Source organism: Phodopus roborovskii, unplaced genomic scaffold (assembly GCF_943737965.1).
Source record: "Phodopus roborovskii unplaced genomic scaffold, PHOROB, whole genome shotgun sequence".
Taxonomy (NCBI): domain Eukaryota; kingdom Metazoa; phylum Chordata; class Mammalia; order Rodentia; family Cricetidae; genus Phodopus; species Phodopus roborovskii.
In genome coordinates, this window is record NW_026126459.1 from 2858608 (window position 1) to 2873670 (window position 15063).

Consider the following 15063-nt stretch of genomic DNA (forward strand, 5'->3'; position numbering starts at 1 on the left):
GACAGCAGTTCTCAACCTGTGGGTCACTATACTTTTGGGGGTTGAAGGACCCTTTTACAGGGGTCACCTAAGACCATTGGAAAACACAGATATTTATATGATGATTCATTACAGTAGCAAAATTACAGTTACAAAGTAGCAATGAAGATTTTATGGTTTATGTCAGCACAACATGAGGAACTGTATTAAAGAGACACAACATTAGGAAGGTTGAGAACTACTGGTCTAGTAAATAAATCTATGGGTGTGCACATAAGGAAGTTTGTAGATTAGCCTGAAGTAAGAAGACCCAATGTGGATCACGTCACCCAATGGGCTGGACTCCCAGGAAGCCAGCTGGGTACCAGCATTCAGTTCTCCCTGATTCCTGACTTGTGGATTTGATGTCATTCAGTGTGACCTGATACATATCCCTGCCTCCTTGACTTCCCTGTGACAGACTGCTTCGATGGAGTGAGCCAAAATAAACTGTCATCTCCTAAAGTTATTCTTGCCAGGTTTTCGCCACAGCAGAGTCAAAAGCAATTAATAGAGTACCATTGGAGTCCTTTGATCCAGCAATTCCTGAAGGTGACTGTCCAGGTACATAGAGTAATCATGTGTGGGCTCAAACACTTTATTTCCCCTCTTTAAAATGGTTCCTGTGTCTTCAACATGGAAGTTCCATTACCTCCCTTGTGGGATAGGAGCAAGGATTGAACGAGGTGGTCCACTCAAGCACTCAGTATCCAACATGGAGGAAATGTCAGGGTACAGCCCTTCCATCAACCACACCTTTCCTAGCCTACCCCACTGCCCTCAAAAAATGTGCCAAACCAATACCCTACCAGGCCTGGGTCCTCCCTACAGTCCGTGTCCAATTGGTACAGCCTTTATTGTTTCTCCATCATTTTCCAGAAGAATGGTGTCATTCAGGAGCCATAGAGGATGGGGGGGGGGGAGTAAAAAATAACATAAACAAACTGAACAGAAACTCAGGAGAGCCACAAGAAGGGCTGAGATGGGGAATTGGGGGTGGAGAGGTGGGAGACCCAGGCAGTCAGCGCCATTTAGCTTTCAGCCACCAGAGTGGAGAACTCTGTAAAAGAAAAGCAATGCTGTTACCACCTGTGATTGTTCATGTCTGCTGTGCTCTAGCTATTTCCAACACTTTCTGTACAGTATCTTCTTTGGCTCTGACAGCCGCCTTATTGTTTATCATGATGCCTAATCTGCAGGTGAGGAAATGGAGGCTCCCAGCCCAGCAGTTTCTTTGCACAATTCTGCTGTTTGACACAAGAAATCAGAATAGTCATGGAATTTGTCATTCATTGTCTCTGAGAACCCTGTGGGATTCTGGTCTGCCAATTCCTATCACCCCTAGAAAATGCAGCATTGCAACATGAGAAAAGATGGAGAGGTTTAAGCCCTTTCTGGAAAAAGTCTTAGTATGCTTCTGTCCCTTCTGCAGCCATGGAGGTAGGCAGTGCCAATTCCCTTGGTGGGGGGAATAAGTGATGGATGAAAAATCAGTGTGAAGCAGCTTCCAAAGGCCACCAGAGAATCCCAAGAGCCCCCTGAAGTCTGCTCTGTCTGCCCTGTCTGTACAGAACATCTGTGTATATCACTCCTAACTTGCCATCCTATACTGAGGTTACATAAGTGTTAACCCCAGAGAAGTTGGCAGAAGGGCAAAGGGACTCTTCCTGCTACTGTCATATTCTGCAAATATAAATAACATTTTAAAAATGCAAACTGACGACAGCTACATCAGCAATCTCATGCAGCTGCCCTGGATCAGGCACTGTGAGGGGACAAAGCCTGGGCTTCTCACTTTCCTGAGGTTTGACCTGAGAAATAGACACTGTACCCTTTTGTCCCTGGATGTGACAATCTGCACTGTGACTCAAGGTATGCAGGTGAAGTTCTTGAAGCCTTGAAAGATTCTTGGGTTGAGTGATGAGAGGCACTGATGGGAACACAAGTAAATAAACATTGAACACTCAAAGAAGTTCTCCCAGGCCAGGTGTCAATCACCTCTTTTCTCAGCCAAGAGCCTAGTGAGACTGAAGGATGGGATGGAGGGGTGGTTTGTAAGCTGTCTTTGTATTACTGTGAGAACTCTCATTAATACTGTGTGGTGTTCACACTGAGTATCTGAGAGAATCTGTGAAGCATTCTTCAAATGTCTACAGGGGCAAGTATTACCTCAGGGAATTCTTAGAACTACCACAGATAGACACTTTCTTGCCTGCAGTGGGGAAACTGAGGCCTTAGGGTTTAGCTCTAACATGGTCACAGCCTCAGATGGATCCCGGTCACAGTCACTCTCAGATTCTGTCTTTACTGGAGATTTGTGACCTCCTTTAACCTAAGTATAGAGTGACACATATCCCAGCTCGAATATCGACACTGCTGATTCTGTCACATTAGCCCATGCATCTTAGCACACTAGGAGATTTGTCTATCACCCACACTGTCTCCCTGGTTCACCCCTTTCCCTGTGGCTAGTCTGGCCTAGCATCCTGCAGGTGAGAATAACTGAATGTTGAATGAATGGATGAGGGGTGAAGGGTGATATTGCTTCTGAGTCCTCTTTAGGGTACATCAAGGTCTGTGAGGTACACAGGTGATTCCCATTTTACAAATGGGAAAATGGAGGCTAAAGCAGTCAGGGTCAGAAAGAAAAGAAATGGCAGGACTATAATTTGTTCCTCTAGCCGCATAAAGTTCCTGTGTGGGCCCTACTGACCAAACCAGTGACCTGTATCCTGTAATGACAAAATCCCCCATATATCTCACACAGGGCTATCAGAGAGAAGGGGGGTTTATAAACACACTAGGGTTTATGGGCTCCTGACTGCTTCTCAGCAAGACAACTCTCACCTCCTGCCACAAGCTGGGATCAGATTCGATCTACACAAGGCTGGGTGCAGTCTAGACAGAACAGGGTGTGGCAGACCAGGGAATTAGCGCTGGCTCCCCAGACTGGGAGCATGTTTTGGACCCAAGAGGTTTCCGAAAGCCCGATGCATCAAACCCCAGGGTCTTCTGTGAATTAGTTAGGCTATCCTTAGGGCCACTGAGCCTGGCTTTTTGCAGGGAACACAGGATTCTAATTTTATCTCCCCCCAGAACCCTGACCAGGGCACTGTAGACAAATAAAGCAGGGCCACTGAACCTCTTTAGGATTCTCGTGTCTTCCTCGGGGCAGTGTTCTTAGGAACTGCCAATTAACTAACAGCTTTCCTGGCAAAGGTCTCCTCTAAAACATCTCCTCTCACCCCAAAGAGAAGCAAATGACAAACACACAGACTTTGGGACATCTAGGTCGACAGATTTGGCAGTAGGGTCTCAGATGTGAACTGGGTGTGAGGAGGTGGGGCAGGGACCCTGTGCTCCATCGTTCTCTGGGTTCCCTGGACCAGATGTCTGACCCCTCCAATCCCAGCTGGAAAATGTCCTTTTTGTTCAGAGACATTTTCAGAACATTTAGAAAGACATTCTAACTTGGCATTTGGGGCAGGCAGGGGCAGGGGGAGCAATAGTTCCTTTCCTTGTTGGTTTGGCTAGATACTCCGGCCTCAGTTTCCTTATCTTCAAAGTGGGGCCCATGAGCCTACTGCTTCTTGGGGCTGCCAGCCCAGCCAGCATCACAGCCCTCGTTCAGAGGCTGGCTCCCAAGAAAGCACTCAGCTCTTGGCAGCTGCCCTCATCATCACACTTCTATACGGTGAACTGCACTGATCAATCCACAAATGCTTGATTGCTGCCTGGTGCAGCGAAAGGGGCCTGTCATCTCCATCTGTCACTGTCACTCCCATTGTTAGGGTGGGTCTTCATCATCTGTCTCTATCAAGGCATCTGCCTATGACCTTGTAGCCACCCTAGCCCTGAGCCTGTGTCTTGTTCCATTGTTACTGGCTAGGTGGCTGTGAGCCACCATGCTGCCTCTCTGAACCTCAGTGTTCTGCTTTGTGAAGTGGGAATAAGGCCAGTTCACACAACTTTCCTGAAGAGCAACAAGGAAGGGCATGAGCACACTGGGCACATAAGGTCACATTACACCCTCTACAGCAATTCCCCAAACCAAGGTCAAGTATGATAAAATCAGGGCACCCAGGAAACCCAAGCAGCTCCTGACATGCTCTAAGTTAGAACCCCACCTCAATCTCCTCATATGTAAAATGGGGACATCCCTCAGGCCATGAGATGCATGAAATGCAGGTGAGAGGCACTTGGCACACAGAATGAGTACAACTAAATCAGTACCTGATGAAGTACAAGGGACAGGTCCCCCCCCCTCCTTCTCTCTCTTATAAGATATACAGGAACAGTGCTACTCTATGGTCTGAAGCCCACCCCCAGCCCCTCTGAGGATACTTCCTGATGTCTTCCTTGTCCAATCAGAAAGAGAGGGAGACACAAGGGAATGTGGCAGGAGAGAGGCAGCAGGCAGAGGGTTAGCCATTCTGCTCTTTCCCTTAGGAAACTGAAATTAGCCTAATTAGGGCCACCCCAGTCCTGGGTGCTGTGGGGGATCGGACAAATTTAGAAGCTCTTGACAGGTGAATCTAGCAAAGGCTGACAGCCCCGAGTGAAATTGAGACTCACAGAGTCAGCGTCTGGAAGGCCTGCCTTCCTTCTGCTCTGATGACCATAGTAAAGGCCGGCTCCTGATTCATCACCTCACCTCCCCTCGAAATAGCTCCAGGGCTCGGTTTCTTACAGATAGGTGCCGTGCAGCAAACAGGATCACTTTCCCCTGATGCAGCTGCAGAACAGGAGGCGGTGTCACTCGGGGTCAAGCCAGGCAGCCACAAGGAGGAGGCATCAACAGTCCTGGGGACTCACTCTTTGCCAGGCACTGCCAGCTATCTTATCCCATTTTGGCCTCCCTGGCTCTGATCCTCATGTTATTTATGGGGAAACTGAGGCTGGGCCCCAGCTGTGAGGATGCTAACTGAGCCTGGCTGTGTCTCTTCTCAAAGACGATGGGAAGGGACCTGCATCTGACTCTGACTGCAGAATCAGCAGTGCAAGGAGAGAGGTGAGCGAAGAGAGGACGTCTTGTTCCGCCCTGACCGCTGCTCCATTTTTCAAGAGGCCGGTTACATAAATAGCACTGCATCTTCTCCTTGCTTCATCTTATCTAGCACAGCATAAGGCCAGAGCTAGCGGAAGTCCACCGGGGGAATAGAGCAGCAGATTGCTAAGCATGGAAACATTTATAACTCCGAAGGCCCAGCTTGGCTTTGAGGAGGAAGCCTGTGGAAAAGAAACCTAGGTCACATCCCGCCAAGGGCATGCATGCTCTCAGTGTTCATGAGGCCTCAGTTTCCACAGCTCTTAGTGAGGATGTGGCCCTTGCCTCCTAGACCTCCTGGGGCTGCTGTGAGTTGCAGTGGATTAGAACCAGACACTGTTCACCTAAGGTCTGGGGGCTGGCCCTCACTGGCACCCCCATATCAAGTCCCACAGGAGCAGATGGATGGGAATCACAGTGAGGCAGGGGTCTCCTGTCCTCCTTGCCCTCTGGTCTCACACACAGTTCCATTTCTGTGTGGATTAGGGTTTGGAGCAGGGTGACTTTAAAGCCAAAGCAAGAAGGCCAAGAGGTGTGTATTTTATACCAACTTCATGGGTGAGGGGGCGGTTGCCCAGATGGTGGGAAAGCCAGGATGTTCTCAGGATGGGTGTCTATGCACAGGAAGGCTCTGGTTCTTGCCACCTGTGACACCTGACCATCACTCCCCCGAACCCCAAATAGTCTATAAGGATTTTTCCAGAAGGAAGCAGAAAGGCTCCGTTTCTGTGATAACAGCTATGTTTTCAACAGAAGGAGCAAAACACAAAACATAGGTAGTTGCTTGAGTTGCAATTGCCACACAGAACAGACAAGCAGGGCCATCACTAGGTCCAGGTCACAAGGGGGAAGGATGCCCAACAGAGCACACACACATACAAGCATGTTGTGTGCAGATCAATCTAAGACAGCGGGCAAGAGAAGTGTGCTTGCCTCCACAGCCAAGCAAGCCTCCATGTGTGCTGAGGCTCAGGTCTGTGTGGAGAACAAAGCTAGTCTGCGCTGGGAGGCTCTGTGAGGGCTGAGTAAGCTGGACTGGGGAGACCTGGCTGTAGTGCCCTGCCACACAGGATGTGGGGTGTCTGCTGACCTCAGTCTGTTTTCTCTGTGTTTCTTGTGCATTGAATGTGGAAAGCTAAGCTGGGGACAAGCACTGTAGTGAGGTAGGTAGGATTTCCAAGCTCAGCCCTTGTGAGGGACCCTGTACTATATCACCTCTTAAGCTTCAGGGTTTCACTTGTAAAAGGACAACAGAATTACTGAAAAGCCCTAGTTCTTTGTGATTCCCTGGACCATCGACATCACTATATAACTTGTTAGAACTGTGGGTACTTGGGTCCCACTCAGGATGCAAACATTTCTGGGTGGGAGCCAGAGAGATCAGCTTCAGCCACAGATTCATGCCTGGGAAATAGAGGAGATCCTGCCACAAGTGTCTCTCTGTCTGGCCTTCATGGCCACAGCTAGACTGTGGGGCCCTCCCCCCTTCTTTTCAGCCTCTCTCTCCTTTTCTCCTGCCCTTCTTTCCTGCTGGGTCCCAGCCTTTTAGGGTGGCCATTAGCAATCGATCCCATCCATAAATGCCTTTAAACTTCCTGGAAGTAGCTGCCCCAGATACTAGAATCTGAAGGAGTAATGCTATAGCTGTGTCTTCCTTCTCCTTTCCTGCAATTGAGTACTTAAAGAGCCATTGGAAAACATCACTCTCCTCAGAGAGACAAGCAGAGCCTGGGACAGAGGCCAGTTTTGGCTCTGCATTCCCAGAGTACCTGTGGCTACAAGCCACAAGCCTGTGTGCATGCACAGCCCCTCTCTGTATGCTGGTGTTAGCCCTCTCTTTCCTGCAGCCTTGCAGGGTTTGTATTCACCTGCTCTCTCATTTCCTCACTGACTGACTGGTTCATTCCTTCACTCATTTATCCCTCACTCAGTCCTTTCTTCCTTCTCTTATCCATTCACTAGACTTCTCTTGTTCTCTCCCGCTGTGCACCAGACCCTATTTTTGGTACTGGGGGTGAGAACAGAAGAAGGCAAAGACCCTACTTCAGGGACACCCAAGCGTGGTGCAGAGAAGCAAGCCGTGAAGTCAGCATCTATCACTATCTCATGCTGGGTGTTTACACTGCCGAGCCCAGCTCCAGCCTCAGACATGCTATATGCCTAGGGAGTAGTTCCTGATCACTCCTGGAAAACCAGTGCCTGGCTTCTTTCTAAATCTGCCCTAACCATTCCTGCCTCAGTGACTTTGCTGATGCCAATACCAGGACTGGACTTGCCCCTACTTTCTGATTCCTGACCTGTAGCATTCCACCCTCTTGGCCTCCAAGTCTCAGCTGCCTGCACCTCCACTCTGCCTGTCCCTAACCCTGAATCTAAAAATCTGAAACCTTTCAGGGTCATGGCCACTCTATCCGAGTACTCCAAAATCCAAACATGTCTGGAAACCAATATAACTCTGCCCCTGTGTTTTTCAATTAAGACAAGCTCAGCCTACCTGACCGTGTGTGTGTGTGTGTGTGTGTGTGTGTGTGTGTGTATACAAGGCCATACTCAGAATGTAGCTAACATGGACAGTTTATGGCTGATGTTCATTGGGTACTTACTAAGTGTTGGTGATGCCTTCAATATGTCCATGCTTTCATGGGTAAAGCTTTATCCCTGGGGCTAGGGATTACAGGGCTTCTGCTCAAAGGCTCCTCATCAGGACCTTTGTCCTAATTATCTTTATTTCACCTGATACTAGGCATCACATTGCTCCTTGGGAGTCTATGGGTCTTTTGGAGCAGTTTAGTTGGCTTTTTAAGGCCAAGTATAGCAGACAGCAGAGGTGGGAAGAGGGAACCAGGTCAAGGGCTGCCCTGGTTTTCTTCCTCATTTAGATTGGCTGGGAGCAGCCAGATTGAAGACCCTGCCTCTGGCTCTGGGCTTTCATCAAAAAAAGAAAAAAAAAAAAAAAAAAAAAAAAAAAAAAAAAGGAGGGCAAGTTGAGTTGCAGTAGAAGCCAGAAGAGTTGATGGGAAGGAGGTGTGAAAGCAGCCTTTGTCAGAATTACTAAGAGCTGTCAAGCCACTCTCCCGTACTCTCTGCTCAGCCCCTCCTTCCTGCCATCTCAAAACAAAACAAAACAAAACAAACATTGGTATCCTATGGCCAGGGCACCCCTTGCACTCAAACTCAGTAGGGATTATTCATTCTTGCTTTCACTAAAAATTCCTTAATACTTTCCCATGTACTTGCAGAATCTTGTACTTTCCCCAAAGCAGTTTTTGCCCACACCACTTATAGATCCTAGGACAAGCTCATGCACCCCAAATGACAGACAAAAGAATCTTGTATAGGCAGGAGATGTGCCCAAGGTCACAGCAGTGACAAGCAGAAGGGAAGTGGAGTGTGGGGGTCTGGGCAGTCCCCTCAGGCAACAGATATTTACTAGGTCCCTGATTCATTTCTGGAATAGACACTGGGGGCTTAAAGTGCACACGCAATCTAGCCCCCATCTCCCTTTTCTTTAGTTAGCAGCACACAAAAGGCACCTGCTCTGTGCTCCATACCTGCTCTTGGCCTGAGCACTTTACACACTAGCACACCAAGTCCTCATGGGTTTCCCATGAGAGAAGAACTATCACTCCCTCAAGATGAAAACTCTGAGGCCTGGAGTAGTTATGTGACTTCCCTAGAGAGGCTAGGATCTGAACCCCAGGGGCACCTAAACGCAGCTTTCTTTGATGTCTGCCTAAAAGGCTGCCACACCAGCTTGTGGTGGCAGAACATGTTACTCAGCCACATTCAGGCTAGATCTGAAATCTCTGCCACACCCCACATCCAAGCTCTCTGAACCAGGCTAAGACTGTGAGCATCCTTTTGGCCACTTACAACGTATCATACAAGAGCTGACAGTTCTGGGGTGTGCCTTATAGATGCCAGGCAAGTTGACCAAATAAAGATGTGGGATAGTGAGCCACCTGGGCTGTGCCTGGGCTCTGAACAAAGCTGCTGAAGCCTCGAGGGCATGGTAACTCCTAGCTGGGTCCCTGGTGACTGTACTTCCCTGGCTCTCCTACCATGATGGGATGATGTATCTGAATGAAGCAAAAAACTTGTCTGAGGTTACTGGACACCGGGACAAGATGCTGAGAGGGCAGTAGATAAGGAATTTCCATCCTTGGAATTGGATACTACAAGAGCCTGAGGGTCCTTGGGGGATCAGTGGGCCTGTCTCCTCTGGTTACAGACATGAGCCTCAGGTTCAGAGAAGGAAAGACACTATACAAGGTCACACAGCCACTGTAGGCAGATTCTGGATCAGAACCTAGGCCCAAAAAAGCAGGGAAAATCTCCAATTCTCCTTCCCACACAGCAGGAAAGGGGGGAGGAAAGCCATTTGTCATGGGTTGCTCATATATGTATACACATACAGACACACACACACACCCCACACACAGTTTCTGTGCCTGACGGTGGAGATCTCTGACCTGGGTTTTTTGTTTTTGTTTTCCTCATCTCATTTTCCTTTCAACAGACCAAAACTTTAGCTGCCACACACCCCAGAGTCCCAGTGTTTCCAGAGTCATGGTCATGGCTACCCACCTTCAACCCCAATCTTGCCATCCCCATCCTTGTCTCCAGCAGCCATCAGTGTCTTTGTTTCTTTAGCAGACAGGTCTCTGGCATCTGAGGAGAAGCCCTTCAGAATGGAACTGGAGGAGAAAAGGGAGAAAATGGGAGGGGCTCAGGCCAAGGTCACCTTGCAGCACCTCACGGATAGTGGCCTGGCATCTTCACAGGGCAGGGGAAGCTGGGATAGGCAGGGGTGTGTGTGCACAGCTAGGCTGACCAGCTGGCTTGGTCTGACCCTTGGTGGGTCAGGGTGGGTTGGATGACTGCTCTCTATGTAGGGTTGACCCAAATTTAGGGGATACTTGCCTTCATTTATTCAATAAATATATAAAAGTTGGGGTCACCATACTGATCGTAATAAGCCACCTGCATAAATGGGGAAGAGGGCAAGTCCTCATGTGCGATAGGGTAATGGACACCGTGATGGAAGAGGCAGAGGGGTGCACATGCCTCCTACCCAGGTGAGGAAGGAATTGGGAGTCTCTCTAGAGATGGTGATACCTTAAGATTAGGGAGGACTTAGCATATACCTATACATGCATGTACGTGCACTTTTCAGACATAGGCAGGTGGGAGAAGGTTCTAGAAGGTGCCCTTGAGGTAAAATTTGGAGGAGATACAGGACAGATTGAAGAAGTTCCTACTTAAAATGCATGTCTAAACACATTCCTCCTCCTGTTTCTAACAAAATTCAAGGCAGTCTTGGTCTGAATTTAACAGAAGGCACAGCTGGGTCATCAAATACAGGCCAGGTGGCTGAGGCAGATGAGGGCAGAGGGTTCTTTGCTAATGTGGGTTTGTCTTCTCCTCTGTGCTTTGCTCCAAGGACCCTGAAGCCTCAGAGCTGGCTCAGCTTCCCTGACTTGCCCAGAAGTTGCTTAGCTGCAGTTCTGGTCCAGAGGCATGGGGTCTGCAGACCAGACCAGGGAAGACGCCTTTCAGACACATGGAAATCAATGACATTCTAAGAAGAATGCTTCCTGCCTTGCCTGTGGTGGGAGGCAGCCAAAATAAGTTCCTCTTCATTGGTATTAAATTATTAAGTAACTCCATTCCATTAGTGATATTAAGTGGCTATATAATTTAGCCTAGTTAGCTGTGCTCTGAGCTGAGGGTTTGACCCTCCTGGAAGCAGGAGGTATCTTTCCCTGGTGTCTGGGACATTGCCCTGGTGGGGGGCAAAGTTAAGCCTGCTTGCTATGTGGGTACAGAGTGATTTGAGGATATAGTACCAGGTCCCTCCCCCCAGGCCTCAGTTTACCCAAGCTCTTCCTCCTCAATGAAGCCACTTTTGTCTTTGTCCAGAATATGGAACACCTTCTTCACATCTTCCGGGCTCTTTTTCTTCAGACCCACCATCTGGAAGAACCTTTTGTGGTCGAAGGAGTCTGCAGCTGTTGGGGGGGTGGGGAAGAGGAGGTTAAGGAAGGATGGTTAAAGGACACTTGCCAAGTTGTGGGAACAGGAGGGCAGAGGGAGCCCAGCTAGGAAATGAGGCTCTGCCCAAGGTAGTACCTTCTTGGCTCTCCCATATATACACTGAGGAGCCACTCAGTCAGTCTCTAGAGGACTGTAATTCTATGAAGCCTTTTTGGGTGGTGCCTAGATGGGCTGTACCTGGGCATGCAAGGGATGCTAACCGGGGCAGAAGGGCAGCTTTCTCTCTTGGCTATATAATGTTGACAGAAATGTGTTTATTTCTGCCAAGGTCACATCATGGGAGCGGGAGGGGAGGACCCAGAAGTTCTGCCCAGACTCAGAGACCCATCCTAGTGCCTGGGGGTGGGAGAATGAAGGACTTCCAAAGGCTCAGTTAAATTTCTTTCTCAAGGTGACAAGGTGACTCAAGGCACAGCGAATGGGTTGTCATAGTGCTCTGGGAAGGGAAGGGAAGGGAAGGGAAAGGATGGGAAGGGGAAGGAAGGGAAGGGGGCTTCCTGGAGCTTCCTGTGTGTGCCTGGAGGAAAGGCAGCTAAAAAAGCAGATAGGTGTCCCCCTCAGTCAAGAGACTCTTAGGAACCATGGTCTCCCCTCAGCCCAGAGTTGGAGGGGAGGAAAGTTGTTCTGTCCACCTCTGACACATCAAAGTGGGGCATTAAGCTCTGAAGCCACCTCAGTTCTCATCCTTTGTGTGCTGGACTGGGTGACCTTCTACATCTTTCATCCTACTCCAGCCTCAGTTTCCCTACATGGGTAAGAGCAACAGCATCTAAGCTAGAGTTCCTTCAGAGTAAAGAATTTACACATTTGAGTGGGCCACCTCTCCCGGACTACCTGAAAGGATTGGAAGCTGGGGGTAGTAAGGGGGTTCTGAGCCAGGCTGAGCAGGAATGGATGCCTGCTGCAGAAAGGTCACTGTGCACTGAGGTCTGTCCTGGGCTATCTTCCAGGAAAAGTCTTGTTGGGAATGGAGGTGGAGGAAAGGGGTCTCTTGGAGAGAAAGCCTGTGTTTGCAGCCCCTTTTACACTTCCCAAAGGAGAAGTCTGGTTCCTGCCCCAGAATCCTAGCGCTTCCTTCTTCCCACCCTGGTCTTGCTTGGTTCTGGGTCCCGGAATCCTCCCAGAGAGGCCACCCTTCTGCGTCCTCAACTTTGTGTGACCCAGGCAGGGCGCACAGCCAGTGCAGCTCTTGGAAGGCAGTGGACCAGGGAGCCAACCCCGAGGATGGGGACCGATGTGTGGGCAGGAGAAACTGGGGAGGCTTCGCAGAGGGATGCTGGATGCCCCAGGAGCGGGAAGAGGGCAAGGGGACAGGGACAGGCAGGGGAGTACACCGCTCACCAGCAAAGGCTCCTATCGCCTTCTTGATGTCCTCAGCGCTGAGCAAGTCTGTCATCGACATCCTGCAACTGTTTGAGCGGGCAGAGCAAGTGCGAAAAGATTAAAAAGTGTTCTTCTCATCCTTTCTGCTCATATGACCAGCGCTGCAGTGTCGCGCGCCAGGCGCACGCCCGCCCTGCCTGGCTCCGCGCCAGGGGGCGCCTGGCTCAGTACACAGCTCAGCTGCTCAGTCCGGTCAGCCGCTAAACCGAGCAGCCGCACGCCCCGGGTCCTCTGCATCCAGGCCTCGGACCAGGACCCCGTCGCCAAGGGCCACCTCCTTATCTCAGGAGCCATCAGCAGGGACTGGAAAATTATCTCGCAGTCAAGGGCATATGGCAGGCAGCAAGGCCCAGATCTGGGCTTCTCGGATAATGTCCTCTAGCTGGGGAAAAAATGAGGCTGGCCAGTCTCCACCCTAGGGGCCCTCCTGACCTTATACTTATTCTCTTCCCTATGCTTCCAGCAGCCTCCTCTCCTCTGTCCTGGATGCAAATTTATGCCGGAAAAAATCTGAATGCTGAGGTCTTGAAACCTGAGCTACAGGACCCAGGGAGGAGGTGGCCTGGACTGGGACAGACCTGGGTGCAGAGGCTCTGTCTGGGCTCTGTCCATCACCTGACCAGAGCAGCACATTCTGAAACTTGTTTGGTTTCTGAGGCAAGGTGCCAGCACAGAAGACCCCTTTCTCAGACTTCCTGGTTTCCAGGGCCACCCACACTTGGACCATCTCCCCTCTAACTCCTGAAGACCCCTCTAAGGTGGCTAAGCTGGGAGAAGCTTCGTGGAATTACTACCCACCTTTCTAGCTGGCCGTATGATTGGGGTAAGGGGTGGCACCATCAGACCACGCTTTCTCAACTATTCAGGGCCCATCTGGGAACTAGGACACCTTCCATCTCATGGGACCAGAGTTCAGTGCCATCTTCCCTCAGGTCTCCAAAGATTCAGACTGTGACTAGCAGCCTTTGAAGTATGTAAGAAATGGACTGAGAGTCCAGAGGTCTTGGTTCTGCTTGTGAGCTATACCGAATCGCTGCATGACCTTGAGTTATTATCTCTGGGCTTTGGTCTGCTTGAGTTGTGTTGGAGGTAGGTGTACCCTGTGTGGGACCTGAGGTAGGTGTCCAAAATGGTGATGATATTGGGGACCAAGGGACAGCTGCCCAGCTGCCCAGTAGCTCAAGTTGCCTGACACTCACTGTCAACACTGTCTCCCCTGGCTGAGCCCTGGAAGGCTGCCCTTCCTGGAAACCTTAGGAGTGGCTGGCTCCAGCTGCCCCCTCCTGGTGAGTCAGCATCTTTGGGCTAGAGCCTACCAGCTGGCTTCAGGCCCTGATTTCAAAGCTCTGGGCATGAGGCCTGCCCAAGACCCCTCAGCTGTCCCAGACCCTTGAGCTGTCTTAGCTCCTATGGCTCCTGACTCAGTTGACTCGGTGGCCTCAAATTCTAACCCTTGTTCCCAGCTGAACTGCCTGCTCCAACATGCCAGGGTTCTGTGTTGTCATGTCAGCATCAAGCTCTGCTTATGCTGTGGCCTAGTTACAGCATCTGTTTCCCCAGATGGAAACCCTTGTGCTATACTGATCCCAGAGTCTCCAAGTGTCTAGAGACCCCTATAAAGGCAGTGGCAGAGCAGGGTCAGTTCTGCCCCATTGACTTGTTGTACTATTCACCTCTTATATATCCTTTCTCATGCCCCAGGCTCAGACCTACCAAACCCAGTGCATCTGAGACCCATGCTGGCTCCAACAGTAAAAGCTAATACCACTCCCCCATCTGCTGTTGCTGAGTCCTCAGCAGTGGGACCACCCTCCCTGGACCTGAGACCTCCTCAGTGAAGCAATGGGTGTTGTCAACTCAACCAATCAACTTCCCACCCATGTGCTTGCCTCCCACCCCTCTGCCCTTCCTCCTCTTTGATGGAGCCACTAGAGTAGGCAGACATAAGGCTCTACCTTCTGGGTCTGGCAGATGGAGAGCTGAGGTCTAGCCTTGGGAGAAGGATTTGCCCAGACCACCCAAGAGACAGGTAGAGACTCCAGGAGTCCCACCTTCAACAATGGTCACTTTGAATCTAGAGAAATGGCAACATGACCGTCCCTCCCATTAGCCTGAGTCGGCTTTCTCCATTCTCCAACCTCAGAGGCTATCACTTACCTTGGATAGGCAGAGGCCAGAGCCTGTACAGAAAAACTGGGCTGGTGGGGGATCCTGTTGGGAAATGGGACTGGTGGTGGGACAGCCATTTAAATAGTCTTCAGTCCTGGCTATTTTGGGATATGGCTCCCCCTGCCCAGTTCCTGGCCCCCTCCCCTTCTGGTGTCAGGTCCTCCCTAGCCACGGTGCTGGGTGTCTGTATCACATTCACCCCCATCCAGCCCTATTGAGCCAAGCCTATTAATAACCCTTGGCCCCTACCTCCCTACAGCACCCAGGACCGAGGTTCAAGCAGGGCACACCTCTTGCATGAAGCCTTCCATGATCACCTCCGATGGTAGCACACTTTGTTCCAAGCTTGCAAGGAAAGGAAAAGGGGAAGAAGGGAACAATGGTTGCTT

General features: G+C 50.3%; 1 protein-coding gene across 1 annotated transcript; it reads right to left on the reverse strand.

The window, feature by feature from the left end:
- Window positions 1–852: 852 nt before the first annotated feature.
- Window positions 853–14782, reverse strand: Pvalb (parvalbumin). Its single transcript, XM_051189308.1, has 5 exons — window positions 14663–14782; window positions 12464–12531; window positions 10944–11076; window positions 9653–9762; window positions 853–1078 (listed from the first exon to the last, which is right to left on the reverse strand). Exons 1-5 carry the CDS (start codon window positions 14749–14751, stop codon window positions 1050–1052), a joined length of 429 nt encoding a protein of 142 aa, XP_051045265.1. The 5' UTR covers window positions 14752–14782; the 3' UTR covers window positions 853–1049.
- Window positions 14783–15063: the final 281 nt, after the last annotated feature.

Excerpts from the sequence above, each read along its gene's own strand:
- Pvalb (XM_051189308.1), bottom strand. The coding sequence starts at position 14,751 with ATGGCTGTCCCACCACCAGTCCCATTTCCCAACAGGATCCCCCACCAG. Across the intron at positions 12,532-14,662 it reads CTGGCCTCTGCCTATCCAAG|TTGCAGGATGTCGATGACAG; the intron begins GTAAGTGATAGC and ends CCGCTCAAACAG. Across the intron at positions 1,079-9,652 it reads TGGCAAGATTGGGGTTGAAG|AGTTCTCCACTCTGGTGGCT; the intron begins GTGGGTAGCCAT and ends TTTCTTTTACAG.